At 44.4% G+C, this 16,551-nt stretch overlaps 1 protein-coding gene across 1 annotated transcript; it reads right to left on the bottom strand.

The window, feature by feature from the left end:
- Positions 1-1,501: 1,501 nt before the first annotated feature.
- On the bottom strand, positions 1,502-15,286 carry APOA2 (apolipoprotein A2). Its single transcript, XM_069217819.1, has 4 exons — positions 15,145-15,286; positions 7,549-7,628; positions 5,553-5,700; positions 1,502-1,787 (listed from the first exon to the last, which is right to left on the bottom strand). Exons 2-4 carry the CDS (start codon positions 7,598-7,600, stop codon positions 1,685-1,687), a joined length of 303 nt encoding a protein of 100 aa, XP_069073920.1. The 5' UTR covers positions 7,601-7,628; positions 15,145-15,286; the 3' UTR covers positions 1,502-1,684.
- Between the last annotated feature and the right edge of the window lie 1,265 nt (positions 15,287-16,551).

Raw genomic sequence — 16,551 nt, 5'->3', positions numbered from 1 at the left:
GTATTTCTCACACCATACCTGTGAGCACCATTTGGCAATGTTTTCTTATGACGATTTGTTTGTTTTCGGTATAATTATATAACTTTTTCATCCCTGTATCTGATGAGATAATTTTTTCCCCATTTTTCTATCAAATGTTTATCTTTCTAACTGACTTGGTTTGGGGCTTTTATATTGTCTAGTTGTTGCACATATACCACACACTATTTCCTGAAGTAAGACCTTGATGTAGATGGCCCGCTAGGGATTCCTCTCAGAAGCCAAGTCACCTTTGTGGTTCAAATTGTCTGGGCCTTGGGAGATCTCTGTCACAGTTGAAATCACAAAAGTCCCTTACTTTAAAAGCCTGCCATTCTCGTCTCACATTAAGCTTGCCGTGGATTTATTCAGATACAAGGTATTCAGCTCGGTTTCCCTGAAAACTGATTTTTTGACGTTTTTATACAGGGCACAATCGCTTGCATGGCCTGCTGGTACTTGCATCTTTCTCGGTTGTGTTCTGACTGTTTTTTGTGGATTTTCTTAGTTGTTGGGCTCCGATGAGGGCTAAGGTTTGCAATTTCCCACAGTCACTGCTGTGTGTGTGTTCATTGTCCCAATTTTAGTACCTAATTGTCTTTGTTGCAGTTTTATTTTCTTAGCGTGGCTCCTTATTCACATGGACGTCGATCCACCAAAATCCCAGGGGTAGAGTGACATCACTCAGCCTTTGGAAATAATGATCTCTTAGGAATTGGAGTCATATGACCTTTGACACTAAATTTCTCCTATGTGTCCTTGCTCCTTAGTAAGTATCTTTCTGTGCCCATGTTGGTGTCTATTTGTCCAAATGTCAGTAACTCAACATTCCCAATGTCAGCTCATCTCTTGGAGTGCCAATATTTCATTCTCTGTTTTCCAGTGCCAGTATCTCCCTGTACCAGTGCCAATATCACACTGTTCTACTGTTAGTGTTTTTTCGTTTTCTACTGTCCCTCAGACCCCAGACATACCTGGCAGTGACCAATGGAAAAAAGTTATCTTACTACCCATTCTAAATAGGGCGGATGGTCGGACGGCTTACTTCCAACATGAAGAAGGTTTATGCTGATGGAGTACATTTTACTCTGTTGACGTACACCTGGTGGTCTACCTCTAAGTTCGATGGGTAGACCGAGAGTTTGTTGGAAAGGGTACTCTATTGCCATTGTGATAGACTACCATTGTATGCCAAATTCTAAATCAGCTCCTATGTTTAGATAGTTTCCAAAAAACATTCAATGCAAGCTTGGATTTATTTAGCCAAGGTGTGAAACCTATTTAAAAATTAACCACAAGTACACACAATAGGGAAACCTCTTTATCCAGAACAATATTCTAAGAATTTTTTGTATTTTCAGGTCTGGATCATATGTCATATAAACCATCTGAATTTCAAGTTTACGAAACTGACTATGTCACTCACATATATTTATTTGCTAAATTCAATTTGGATCTCAACAGATGATACCAAAAACAGCCATTTCATGTTGTCATTCATTTTTAATGATACATCACCTTAATTTTCTTCAACAGTCCACAACAGATGTCACACGACATACATTAACAACGATTTACACAAACCAATTGTAACATAATCTAGATTTATATCAGTGTCCTTTTATACAAATATTGACAGAGGTATAGCTGAGGTTATCCCTCGTGGCTACTGCCCCATACCCTTAGCAAGTTTCATAATATTTTCAAGGATCTTGTTGAACTCTGCCTTGAGGGGCTCAAGCTGCTGTTGTGTCTTTTCCACATAGGACCTGGGGAAATAAAAATTGAATTTAGTTATCTACGTAATGTACTTTATGAATCTTCACAGTGCTTTACTTCACAATCTGAGGAGTGCAAGTAGGGGGACAAAATTTGGAGATGGTTCTCTCAATTCATATGCACATGTTCTTTGAAGAACTTTGTGGATTCTTGATTAGACATATTACGTATGTGCTACTTGTCCTCAGTGACCCACAAATGCTATTTACATTCACTAAATTTACAGTCAACTACTGGCAGTAGGCATATGGAACACATCCCCCAGTGAAATTTGAGCTGTCTCCCACCTTTTGGACTTCAAATGTGAACTCCAAGCCCACCTCTTTCCACCTTAAGTGTGTCAGTTGATGTTACATATTCCTGAATAGGCACCATAATCTAAATATGTACATTTCTTGGCATTTTGCTATATGTTTCAACTCCTTGTACTTTGTAAGACTCTGTAAGATCGGTGTCTAATTCTCACTATACACCAATCATGAACCACCAACCACACCCACCCAACCACCCACACTAAATCATGGTAATAAATATGATTATACTATTATAGAAATATCAGTAGTTAAAATGAAACATTTTAAACTTAAAAAACACTGAAATTCACCAGTTATAGTTAACTGAAGTAACTATAACTCGTGCCCTCGCCATGCACAGTTTTGTCATCAATGATGTAATTCTAGATGTTATTAGTGATGTTATCAGTGATAAAACATGTCATGAGTGATGTACTATTTGAGATCATAAGCGGTACCATGACCTGCAACATGGTTTACTTTTATAGTGCAGTTCACTCTCATACATAGACAGTCACATGAATCCAATAGCCATCAGGTGAATGCATACAAACAGGCACAGCCAAAGAATCGCGTTGTCTGAGCAAATACCACAGTAGGAGAAAAGACCTTCTAGACTGTTCCTGTTGCCCAGAATAGCTTTTGTCTTTATGCCTTTGATGGCTCACTCAATTAATTAGTTAGGAGCCTGATGTACTAAAGGGATTTGTACTCACAAAACCTGCAATGCTAAAAATATTAGGCTTTGCTAGTGCATTACCCACAGTAACCATGTTCTAAAGGCACATTTCCAGTCACAAATTGACTTGCAACTTCATATGTTGACATTGTGACTCCTTGCGACTTTCATAGTAAAGAAGGCATAAAAGGGGCGTATCCATGTCCTTGAGACATTTTGTGAATGGAATGCAGTGATAGAGGTCTGCTGTCCCATGTAGGATTTCATCACTCATCACTGCATTCATAGGGATTTGGTAAGTTTTGAAAAGGAAGTTCTTCCTTTTGATATGAATGAGGTAGCATTTCTGGAACTCTGCCAAATGGTCATTTTACACTCCAGTGGATAAGTACATCCGTTGTAGTGCAACATTATTCTGGAGCGCGGTTCTCTAAAGGCAGAGAGGAGACCTCTGCCAGGCAATAGTCCACCAGGGTAGTGGAGTAAATACCTCAGTTACCCTGGCAGAAGGAAGTACATCCCACCAAACCCTAAATTACTCCTTACCCCTACACCCTCTCGGTTTGTGGGTGTTGCGTTCCATTTCGCACATTAATTGCAATTAAATAGCACAATGTTACAAATACATTGGCTAAAACAGAAGTTGTGGACGCAGTACTAAACAGAGCTCTTACTTCACTTGGCATAAGCGATAGGTCTCAAGCTCATGCTCAGGCAAGGCCAACTCCACCTTACATCCTTCCTAGGTAAATAAATTGAGTTCCATTAAATTGGGTAATAATAATACTTGCTGCATACATATTTAAAGGACTTAGGGCCTGATTTTAACCTTGGCGGAGGCCGTCCGCCAAGGTTCCGCCGCCAAATGACCGCACTGCGGTCACAAGACCGCGGCGGCCATTCTAACATTTCCTCTGGGCCGGCGGGCGCTCTCCAAAAGAGCGCCCGCCGGCCCAGAGGAAATGCCCCTGCAACGAGGACGCCGGCTCAGAATTGAGCCGGCGTAGTTGCAGGGGTGCGACGGGTGCAGTTTGCACCCGTCGCGTATTTCAGTGTCTGAAATACTTTGCAGGGCCCTCTTATGGGGGCCCCTGCAGTGCCCATGCCATGGGCATGGGCACTGCAGGGGCCCCCAGGGGCCCCGCGGCACCCCCTACCGCCATCCTGTTCCTGGCGGGAGACCCGCCAGGAACAGGATGGCGGTAGGGGGTGTCAGAATCCCCATGGCTGCGGAGCGCGCTCCGCAGCCATGGAGGATTCCCCCGAGCAGCGGAAAGTCGGCGGGAGACCGCCGACTTTCCGCTTCTGACCGCGGCTGAACCGCCGCGGTCAGAATGCTCGTGGGAGCACCGCCAGCCTGTTGGCGGTGCTCCCGTGGTCGGTGGCCCTGGCGGCCACCGGCCGCCAGGGTCAGAATGACCCCCTTAGAGATCGAAGTTGCAGTGTTAAGCACTATATTGTTTATTATTATTATTCTTATTATTTCTATCATTATTATTAATTTTATTATTATCATAAAAAGTAGTATTAGTATTATTATTATTATTAGTACCAGTAGCAGTATTAGGCCAATATTTTAACGTTTAAGTTAAAAGCACAATGTCTGGGAGCTTTTTTGTTTACGGCGCTTAAGCAAGTATGTGCCTGCAAGAAACTAGAATGCTGCTCTCTCTGGGTTGTTCTGTATGGGATGACGTTCCATGTCTCGAAAGCAGCCCAGGGCCATTCTGCCAGCGCAGGTTTCCCCTGTGTGCCATAGGGCCAGTCCAGAGCCGAGGGTGGTTTTAGGGCGAATCAAAATATCACTGGTTTATCAGTGTCAGCTGCAGAGGACCAGTGTTGACGGGCATTTCAATAGAACATTGAGGGAACAGTGTTTCTTGACTGTCATAACTATATATATTTTTGTATTGTGGGTCCTGTATCATTTCATCCCTGTAAAAAATGTAGTTGACAAGGTACTAATGACTGATTTCTTATCGATCTAGCTGATGACCACAGGTGTACGTTCTGCTGGTAAACCACATCAGACTCATTGACCAATTACAAAATACAAACTGGACTGTTACTTTAGCAGGGATACACGATATACTGCAATTATAAGAACTCTTTTTGAGTAGGCATGTTAAATGCCCAGGGATTCTGGTGGGGCTAGGGAGACCAGGAATCCATCCAGCCCAATGTTCGTTCATTGTTGCCTTGGACCACAGCCTCACATCACAAAGCACTGCTTTAAAGGTGATTTGTGTGTGGGAATTATCAAATCGTTCTTTTAGGGCAATAACATGTGGTTCTCAGATTTTCCTCCTGTGTGCTTTTGGAACCTGAGATGCCTGGTAATCGTGAGCCAGAGCTCTTCATGACTCATATTTCATTACATTAGCTTTATTGAACTGGGGAGTATTCTAGGGCTGCACACTGGCCAGGTTTTTATGTTACCCAACAAGGACATTTATCATGACCTCCAGGTTCATACACTGATTCCAAAGATAGGCAAATGAGACTTATGTAATTTCATTTTCGATATCTAGATAACGTGATAGGACTGGGCCCTCAAAGGACCAGAGTACAGATTTGTGTAAGTTTTATATAGCACAGCTGCACCACAAGAGGCTTCTTGGTGCTGTAGAGAGAAGTAGCCACATAAGAAGCTTGGCATGGTTAGTCGAAAGTACGGATGTTTGGAGTCGAGCACTGTCCTACAGCCCAGTGACTCACAGACGAGCCCCAGAAGGAGTCAGCACGACTCTAAAATGAACAAAAGACCCAAAACGTGTACTTACTGGGCTTGCGTATGCAAATCCTGGGCTTGGATTTTCTGCACCCATTCTTGTGTGCCTGCCGTCAGCATTTCACCGAGCAAAGAGAAGGCTTTGGAGATCTCATCAAAGCCAGGGATGGGGTTCGGGGCCTCCCTCTTCACCACAGCAGCTGCTCGGACGAAAAATACAAAGTTAAAGTGACAGCTCTTCCTTGGGAGGAGCCAGAATGATGAAATGATTAGGCGGTTCAATTCACTCTCTAAGACACCCCCCCTCCCGCCCCCCCAGTTCACGGCCTTTGGAATGCTACCCACCAATGCAACCTACCTTTCACGCATTTCATTATTCATGATTGCATGATGCAGAACACATTAAACAGGCTAAACACACCTTCACCAATGGAACCAAACACCGGAGCCAAGTAGTTGGGAACGAGATGTCCAATTCACAACTCTTCATCCTCATGGAGCAAATTTAACAACTAAGGGCTTAATTTAGCCTTTGATAGGAGGAGTAATATTGGGATTTGGAGGTCATTACCTACTCGACACCAAGGGTACTCTGTCCACCAAATTTAGAGATGACTGCCGGTCCAGTGGTCATTTGTGTACTTTGAAATGAACGGCTGTCACAGCAGCTCCTTTCAATGTACTAAAGTTTGGTGGATATCTGACGTTGTTTTTTACATTATTGTGTTTTTTTCCTGCCCTCACCACCAGGAATTTCCTGGCCATTGCAGACAGGAAAAAAAAGGCATCACAATATCCACCCTAAATAGTACAGGGGGCGTAATGTCCTTCCTCCGACGGCCCCTACTCTGTCAGGCCATCAGAGGAAATATTCCTTTAACAGAGGCAGGGGGGGTTCTGTCGACTATATACGTAAGGCCCCCCCATCTGTAAATGAAGTCTGGTAGACTGAGTGTTTGGTGAGCCGGGTACTCTGTTGCACTTACAATGGTGTATGTACCCTGTCAAACTCTAAATTGGGCCCAAAATGTTATACTCAATTCAATGCAAGCACACATTGCAAACAGTCCTTGCTAACTCAAAAAGCCACATGCGGGGAGGTCCTCCCCTAAATCAGTGGGAACCATCAGCAAGGACAGTAGTGCACAGACCCTTTGTTACACAGTGCTGACATAAGGGTACCTTATTCCGTTACAACTGTCAGTGAGGAAGCACAGAACCGTGTAGGAAGGCACGCTGCACACCATCAAGAGCATAAAGGAGCTATTCAAACAGTTGTATTGCTGTCACTGGTGTAGCATGAACAGTGACACAGGTATAGGGTGACCAGACATAAACGAAAAACTAAAGACTTTTCACTCACTTTTATATCTGGCATGCCCCTTTTTTTGCGTAGCTTGGTGAATGTGTGCCTATACATGTGTGTGTTTTTAAATATATATATATATATATATATATATATATATATATACACACACACTCATTTACAAGACTACACATACAAAGTTAGCTATGGCTTGACCTCCCATCCTGCACCCCAAACCCACCTCCACCCACGTCTATCTGCTCCCCACTCCGTGTCTCTGCGAGGAGCAGGTGGGGGACTGTGTTGCCTGACAGTAACAGATAAATTACTTTAATCATTGCATACTTTGTAGGCGTCTTTTAAGGGAGAGCATACCTTTAATTTATGCTTCCCTAGATAATCTGACCTTTGTTCCAAAAACAGGGAGATTTATGTAATGATCTGACCTTTGTCCCAAAAACCGGGGCATTTGTTTAAAATTAAGAGAAGCGTTGGGACACCAGGACAGTCCTCTAAAAACCTGGAGTGTCCCGGGAAATCCTGGACGCCTAGTCACCCTACACAGGAACCCAGTGCGGCCCATTAGGGGACAGGCATTTTAGTACCAAACCAAGGGTAGTCAAACCCATTTCTCTTGTTTGCATTGTGTCCCCAGCACCCTTTTATACAATACAACAATGCTAGATGGCGCAATACCCAGCTCTTATCTGTCACCTGGCAGCGCACTACTCTGAAACCTTACCTTCCAGGCTGCTGACTGCAAGCAGCAGGAACGCCAACACAAAAGCCTTCATGTCTGTAGTGTGTCTGTAGAAGTTGAACCTGCCAAAGTGAAAAAGGCAAGCATGAAATATCGAATGCACAGTAATCTAAATACCTCAAAACTATGCATTTTGGCCCCATTGAGAGCATGGCAATGTCTCCAAACATGTTTATTTGAGACCCAAAAGTGATGATTCACTTCAACACGCCATAAAGAGTTAAAAGATGCAATAATTCGTGAATTCTGAATACCCACTATGATACTGGGAAAGACAAGGATTTTTGATGCCCAGCTGAATAACGTGATCTCAGATTACTTGTTCTCAGAATCTTAAACAAAGCATTTTATTTCTTATGTCACCTCTCCTTGGCAAATAGAGACACCCTACGTGGAGATTTCCCCAGTAAGTGCAGGATATATTTTGTTAAAATATGTTAAACAAACTTTGCTCAGTTTTCCAATTTATAAACATATTTTAAACTTTTCACCTTGTCATTGAGTTGAGGTAACATCACCCAGTGCGGCCCGATGCAGTAAATTACGAGCCTGCTGAGGTGGGCCTTCCATGTGGCCGCAAGCAAGTCACAACAGCCTTACACTATAACATTATAAATATGATTTTCATGGCTAACGAAACACTCTTTTTACTGTCACCCACTTGCACCATACTAAGACTTGGTGTGTCATCAGTGCCTCACATGCTCCCACTTTATTGCCCACTTCCCTACTGCACTGTCCCGCACTTGAAGCATCCCATGGCTGCTGGTGTTTATAGTGATTCCAATCCTCCACCGCCCCTCCTCGAGTGTTCAGACATTACCCGACTTCCGCCGTCCTCTTTACCTCATTGCTATCCACCCAGGGGCATAGCTTGGTCAGTAACATTGGGGGGTGGTGGTTGGGTGGTATGTTGGGGGTGAGCTTCAGATTTTCTAACAATCACGCTGGCTTATCAAGTAAAAGTACATTATACGGGTGCAGGGCTCATGAGAGGGGCGTATGGGGCAGTGCAAAGGGCAAGGAATGCAGATTTGTATGGATACTAAGTAAGGGAAAACACAGTATTTTGTAAACTTACCAACATTTTTGTAGACTTTCAAAATAGAGAAAGGGAATAAGTGCACGTTTTGTCTGACTGTATGTAAACATTTGTGGTGAAATCCGGTTGACACATCACCACACCGGCTAGAGCACCTGCACCCACTATTTACCAGGAAATAAATGTATTGAGGGAGTAACACCCCAAACAACCCACCCCTGAAGCTACGCCTCTGTATACACCTCTCTACTGCACGGGAGCCACCTGCATATTGAGGAGGGGCGCTATTATTTGAGCCACGGGCAGGAGGCCTGCCCCGTCACTGGGGGAGCCAAAAACAAAACGCTGGGTGGGCGTCATCATCGTCAGCAGAAGCCACAGGGAAAGCCTCAGGCGGCCATTTAAACAGCGCTCCCCTGGACCAGATCTCTTTGTCCCTTCCTGTGTGCCCAGGACAGATCGACTAGACGATCATCACTCAACCGTCCCTTGTTTTTGCCACAGCCCATGGCAGCAAAATAATGGTGAATACCAAGAATTCCGACTCTTTGACTGGACTGACCCCTGGGCAGAGAGTTATTTGTGAAGGCACCGGGCAGGCGGGGTGGAGGACTGACCTACCAGTGGTCCTGGACTCTCTCGCCCTACCCGTGATGCCTGGTTTTGAACTTTGTGGGCTGCGCCTGTGATCAGATACCCTGGCAGGGCCGATGCACTATGCGGTGCCCTGGGATTGGAAGTACCCTCCGGGATGGAGGGATGGAAAGGTTGGTAACAATGTTTTGCTTGACAGATGCCTTCTACTGGTTCATGAATGGCTGCCCAGGACAGAACTTGGGGGATGGTGCAAGTTGGGGCCTTCTGGCTCAATGCGCACTGTAGGCTTCACAACAATGAGTTTTCAAGGATCGTGTAGTTTTACAAGTGTAATGTGTCTCTGCACCTAATATACTCTTCTGCTTCTGGTTTGTATCTCTTAGTAGTAAAGCTTAAGTGAGAGTATTGTAAGGACTTCTTGCTTTCATGTGGATTTTGTACAGATGTCAATGAAATTAAGTTTAATGTGTCGATTGTGAATAAAGGGCTACGCGTGGGTAAACCACAAGCTTGTTCTTGTTCTTGAGGGGGCGAGTTTCACGTTGTATGCACACTATGAGGTGACCACCTATCCTTTAAAATGGATTCCCTGCTTCATCTTATCACTGACTAGCTAGCACTTAAAGGGGACGTATCATCTCAGCGTTTGCTAAATTCGAGCGACTGTTTTCCAAGCTATTGCTTTGTCATGCCTGTCTGTCTTTCCCAAAGGCTGCATTAGACAAAAAGACACAAACTCATCCTTTGTCCATCTTTTTACGTCCATGAACCATACCCAGATCGAGGGAGAGTCCTGAGCTGTCTTCCTGTTCAAGGTAACTCTGCATTTTGCTATCGGCACAGTCAGGTGGCAAATAGGCACCCCTAGTCCTAAGTACCCAAACTCGGATGTCCGAACAGTTCCAGCAGGCAAGCCCTGGGCAAATTTAACAAGGAGAGGCAGTAAAGGGGCAGGTGGAAAATAATAATTACTGACAGGCATGGTGGACAGAAGCAGGGGCTCAGCTGACCAGAGCATTGCAAAGCCTGACAATGCCATGCCCAATGTCTTGCCCTGGTTGGGAATGCCATGGCTGCTCTCCCTAGAATACCTCATTGTGTAAAGTGGGGGGGGGCACTACAACCAGGGGCAATCAATATTACTACCTTTAACGGTACCAGGGGACAGTAGCATGACCTAAAAAGATTTGTCCTCCCCACCCGCCCCCAGGATGAGAAGAGGGGCCACCGAGTCTCCCATATGTCACAGATATGCATTGGCTTAGAGCTGAATGGGGAGGGGGCCTGAAGGACTGGGGACTTGAAAAGTCACCCCCACCCGCCTTCACCAAAGGGAATGCAGGTGCTTGTGTTATGCCCCTGGCAGAGGACCACAGATCATTTTTGCATCGCTCACGGCCAGTGAAGGTGAATGAGGCAGCAAGATATGTTTAAAACTCGCCTCAATTACCTTTAGAATAACAAGACCCCAATCAGCAGAGCCTAAGAAAATTATATTAGCTGTGTCATATAATTCTGTATAGTATTCCCGGAAGGCTTCCCTAATAGAGTCAGGTCTCGTTACTGTCAGCCCTGCCTTATTTTGTACTTGCATGATTATACCTGAAGTTGCCCTCTGGAGGGTCTGCATGGCTAATATATGCCCTACTTTTTCACTGCATTCATAACACTCACTTTGTTTTGTTGCTATTTTTCCCGATAACCTCTCGGTTGAATAGTTCCCGAAGGCCATTTTTGCAAGTGAACCCTGATGTATAGCGTCCTCGACCCCAACATCATTACTAATAGCCCGGACAAGCTGCTCTTCTGCTGTTTGTAATTTCCCCATATATATCTGAAGCTGAGTTATCGCCTGTTTCCGTCGCTTTATACTGTACCCCATAGTTTCTCCCCCAGTATAACTGCCTTTAATGTATCCCAAACCATTTCTATTGGGGCTGTTCCAATATTGAAGTCTAAGAATTCCTTTAGCCGCACACTCATGTGCTGTATATACAAAGGATCATTCAGCAAACCACGCTCAAATGTCCAATTCTTCTGAACTCTCTGGCGTTCTCTATCCTTAATCACTAATACCAGTGGGTTATGATCCGCCATAAAGCGAGGGTATAGCTTAATCTCTAATTCGCCTAGGAATATTGGAGACACTAAAAAATAATCCAATCTAGCAAATTTCCTATGTGGTGCAGTAAAATAAGTATATCCCGGTTTAGGGCCTTCCAGAGCTAACCATGCATCTACTAATCCCAACCTCCCTTTGTATATTCTTAAGAGCATGAAAAACTCTAGGCTTCCGCCCTGGATATTTATTCCTTCTAATATCTCTTAGGCTCTGTGCCCCATCCCATGACCCATTAAAGTTCAAATCGCCACAGATAATGTATGGTGCGGGCCAAACTGTCAGTTCTACAGATATAAAATCAAATAATGAGGGGTCATCTTCCACTGAGCCATATAGTGAACATAACGTAAATCTAACATTACCTACTAAACACTCCATTATTACCCACCTACCAATTGTATCTATTTTCTACCAATTAACAATGCAGCTAGTACTAGCTGCCATGATCGCAACCCCCTTTGTTTTGGTCATCTGTTCGGTACACCCTAATAACCACAAACCCAGTCCTTCTAACAATTTCCTATCTGCCTTTTCTAGATGTGTTTCTTGCAGGCAGTAAATATCTGCTTTTGCTCAAATCATCTGCATTTTATTTCCTCTTCCAGGGGGTATTTAACCCACATATATTAATGGTTGCTATCCTAATACTTGACATGTGTACAATCTCAATTGATGATATTTGACTAACTTGGGTGGTTTAGCCTTACACCTAACCAGTGACCATTTTACATTGGTAGAATCATACATAACGCTACACATCTTTTTGGGTAAAAATGTTCTCTTTTCCCCCTGTCCCCTACCCCAAACTGAGCTTGTCCCCACCCCATCCCCCCATCTCCCCCAAACCCCCCCTGACATCCCCCTCAACTCCCCCCCCCCCAAAAAAAAAACCACTCCCTCTCAGGGAGACATAGATTTTAGCTCTATCTTTCCAGGGCTTGGGGTAGACAGAGTAAATTTAGTTTGTCCTACTGAATGGCCATGTCGGGTCTTCCCTCATCCTAATTAGGGGTGCATCCTTTGGGGTAATTATAAACATAACTCTGCTTTGCCAAATGTCCCTCACTATCCCAATATTTTCGGCATTAACATGCGCGGATGGAGGTTGCTCCAGGAGTCGTTCAAAAGACAGATGTGCGTAGGAGCGTAATAGTGAAGTAATTTTATGATAAATCTTTCTCAGTGATATCACTATTCAACCAGTCTCTCCTTTGGTCACCACCACAGCAGACTGGCTGCTTCATATTCTGAAACAATATATCCTGGGTTATTAATATAGCCAACTAAGGCTGGGTGCTGAATGCTCCCCGTACTCAATTTTGACAGACAGTGCAACATGCATTTGGGAAGATGAGGTCATTTGACAAGTGTCTGCCAGTGTTGTCGAGGTGGATGAGAGGGGTCAGGACACGGGCTTGTTGTCTAAGCAACTGATTTTTTAGCCAGTAGGGCGCCCCTCCTCTGTACTACCTTACTACAGTGAAGACTTGGTACCCAGCAGTGGCGTAACGAAACTTACACCCCCCACTGCAAAGTAACTGTAGGGGGGGCATTGCAAAGTAACTGTTGGGGCCTCCCCCTGTACCCAGCCAGGGGCCTGCCGCCCATGCACCGTGTACTGTGTTGAGGGGGTCCCTTCCCCCCGTTCCCAGTCAGGGGCCTGCCCACGTGCACCGTGTACTGTGTTGAGGGGGGCCCTCCCAACTGGACCCAATCAGGGGCCTGCCGCCTGTGCAACGTGTACTCTGCTGAGGGGGCGCCATGGAGCTCGTGCCTCCCACACCCCGCATCGCGGGGGCTGCGGGGGGCCTTTGTCACGCCACTGTACTGCAGTACAGAGCTTGGAACAATCACGACAAACTGCAAAACCTGTTTGCATCCAGTATAAGGTTTGCAGTAAAGCCGCTTTTTCAAATGCAGGCCTACAGCATAAGAGACAACGTTAATCAAAAATATGTTGTAAAACAAAAACAAACCCCGAAAATGTGTTTTACACTAAAAAAATTGAAAAGGCTTGTGTTCAGTTCATAAATATAAATGCTGAAAAGCACATGCTACTGGTGCTGCCATGATTCTCATTTTAAGAGCATGATGTGTGGACTAAAGCACGTTTGTAAGGGCAAGCCAGCTAGTGGGTTTTACCTCTGGCAGAATGAACGCCAGAGTGGTAGTGTTTGTACCCCAATAATTGTCATGGCAAACCGAAAGCCCCAGGTCATACCTGGGGTCTTTTCCCTACATTGCTGGCACAGGCAGCATAACGGAGTTTTGCAAGGTCCCTCGATGCAGACCCTTAGGGTGATTTGTGCATGTGAATGAGCAGTACAGTGGTTAAAGCTTGTGCATGAGCCCATGTTCCCCCCTGACAAGCTGGGTGATCCTCGTCAAATCGCTTACATCCACTCAGTGCTTATTTTGTTAATAAAAAGGTGCTGGTGCCCAAAGCCCTTCTCTTAAACACGCGGCTGCTGCAATTAAATGTGTGAACACGGAATACTGAGGCGGCGTAATCCTGAAGCCATCTCGGGCCTCTTCAATCCGTATAAAGCCACTCGCTGCCCCTTCAGCTCACTCTTGCAGCTTTCTAATTTCTCCCTTTGTGATTCTTTTTCGTTTTTCCCTTCCTCCGCCTTTCCCATATGTGTCTTTTGCTCGCAGAAAATGCTTGAGGCAGAAGAATAAGCCCCGGCCCTCAAAAATAAGTGCCGGTGCTCAGCACCGGAAACAACAAGCACAAATTAAGCACTGAATCCACTGCATTTCCCATAATTGTACAAGTGGGGCCATCAAAGCCCTTTTGTTTTTTTTACAATAAAGCATGTCTTGGCATTAAACGGGACGTTTTTATTTTATACACGAATTTGCATATGATCTCACATACATATAAATCACATAGCCTTACATCCGCACAAACCCCCTTTAAACACACTAAAAGGACTAGAATTTAAATTCGTCCTTTGTGCAATATAGTGCAAATAATATACTTTACTATGATACCAATACAGAATATTCAAGTATCTGTTCGAAGTAGAATGTAGATTTAAATAGCCTTTTATAGCTGAGGTGATAGTAGATAATAAAATCACTTTGCAAGGTGTGTTTCTTTTATTCTCTTATTTTCATCAGCACAACTTTATGAGTAAATATCTGCAGCTAGAACACAACACATTACCCCCAAGAACATTTGTTTCCACGTGCAAGTTTTGAAATGGTGGTTTCTTTTTAGTTTATTAATTTCAATCGGCAGCAGCAATTATAATTCTCCTTCGAATGTGGAAAAGTATATCGCTGACTCCAAATGCCCTATATTTTAACTATGGCCCACGTGGATCTAAATATCAATTGAAAGAATAAATTCAATTAACTCCCAACTATGGTAACAATTGTTATTTCAAAAATACAAGCACCTTGTGAGTTACCAGAACATACTGGACGTTCAGTTGACTATCATAACTGACCTAAATTACCTCTGATAACTACTACTTAGATAAATAAACCTGTAAAACTGCTCGAAGTTGAAACATAAAAGTGCAGGTCGTCACTGTCTCTGAGTGCCCGTTTGTTGCTGAGAAGTGCCGGGACTAGCCCAGTAAAAGTATTGCACCAGTGCTGAGAAGCGGCAGTCTCTCCTTTTCAATTAAAGAAGCGCAGGCGCTCTGTACCTGACAGCTCCAGACCTACCCTCTTCAAGTTCTGCTGTAAATACAATAAGAAACCGAGCACCGTTTTTGTAAAACATGGCCGTCATGTTTTTGATAATAGCCAATTAACAAGCCTGCAAGGCAGACCCAATAGTGCATGAAGCGGAATCTCTCACCTGTGTGAAGACGGTAACTTCCAGTTAGGCCCGGGGCAGTGTGACGCTCAGTGTTTCTAACCGCTCTATTTATACCAGTCCTCTGTTTGCCTGACCCTTCTCTTCTGCCAGGTCACCATTACCCCTCCCCTCTCCCTCAGTTAATGGAATTGGTTGTCTGGCCCATTCCCACCGAGCTCACCGACCAGTTATCTGTGATTTGCTGAGTGTCAACCTGCCAAATCTCCAGGATTAGGGAAACTCAACAATAGGTCAGGAGTCCAAGGATCAGTGTCCGTAGACAACAGGACGCGGCAAAGTTGCTTCATCGTCGCTGAGTCAGAAGGTAAACATTGAACGTAGCGTGGAACCTGCCCCGTTGAATGGAGACCTGTTGGCAGACTGGGATGTTTCATTACAGGCTTCATTATAAGCTGGGAAGAGAGACTTACATGTACATGGCCTCTGTCAGAGGTTGAGACCTCTTGGAAAATTCTCTGGTTCCACAAAAAAAAGTGTCCTTTCTTGATCACATATCACCTGCTCTTTATTTAACGTCCTGCTACCACCGTGACACCTACAACCTATGTGCGCTTCGGGACGAACAATCTAAGGCACAGCAGCATGTTCTATGCCTGCAGATCTCACGCCTCTCAACCCAGAATGTCAGATTCTGGGTTCACATTCACAACAATTTGTAATATTGTTGTCCTTAATGCTGTTGACCCATAAAGAAGCGTGAAGGGCTTCCGACAGTCCAGCGCCTATGAAAGGATATTAGGTACTGTGGCAGCATCAGTCACATTCCAAACACTTCCAGCGGACTAATCCCAGGTGATTTCAGCCTAGCAGCGGCTCTGCCTAAAAGGCAAACCTATCCAACTACTTCCAGGCCTCGACTTTGCGCATGAACCAGAGTTGGTGCAAACATATTTTTCACTTTCGGCAAGACAGCGTTTTGCCACACTACTGCAGAAGGGCAATCATTCCTATTGGAATGAACACGCTGGCATTCCTAGCAAGGCATACCCCTAGCACCACATGCAGGGAGCTAAGATTGCATTTCCAAAGGTCTGCTGGATTTGCAAATCTACATCGAAATTGTTTTATCGTTTTTCTACATTAAAAAGTGCTTTATGTTGCACTGGGTCAAAACGTGGTATATAAATAATATTGAGGCAGCTCAATTGCACCATTTCCAAAGCCCCCTTGACAGTGACACTATCTGGAAATTTGCATGGTCTTGACTTGCCTAAAAATAGATGGTACTCCTATGCAGTTTTCTGCCTCAAACTACGTCTGCTTGTTCGTATACTAATTTTAATTGTGTAGTCTTATCCTGAGAGCGTTAGGTCCTATTAATTAGTGTATGATTCTCGCTCCTTCCTTGATGGTGGAAATGAATAGTAACTCTTATCGATACGTGCC

Source organism: Pleurodeles waltl, chromosome 12 (assembly GCF_031143425.1).
Source record: "Pleurodeles waltl isolate 20211129_DDA chromosome 12, aPleWal1.hap1.20221129, whole genome shotgun sequence".
NCBI lineage: Eukaryota > Metazoa > Chordata > Amphibia > Caudata > Salamandridae > Pleurodeles > Pleurodeles waltl.
Note: the sequence above shows the minus strand (reverse complement) of the source record. Positions and strands in the feature narration are given on the sequence as shown.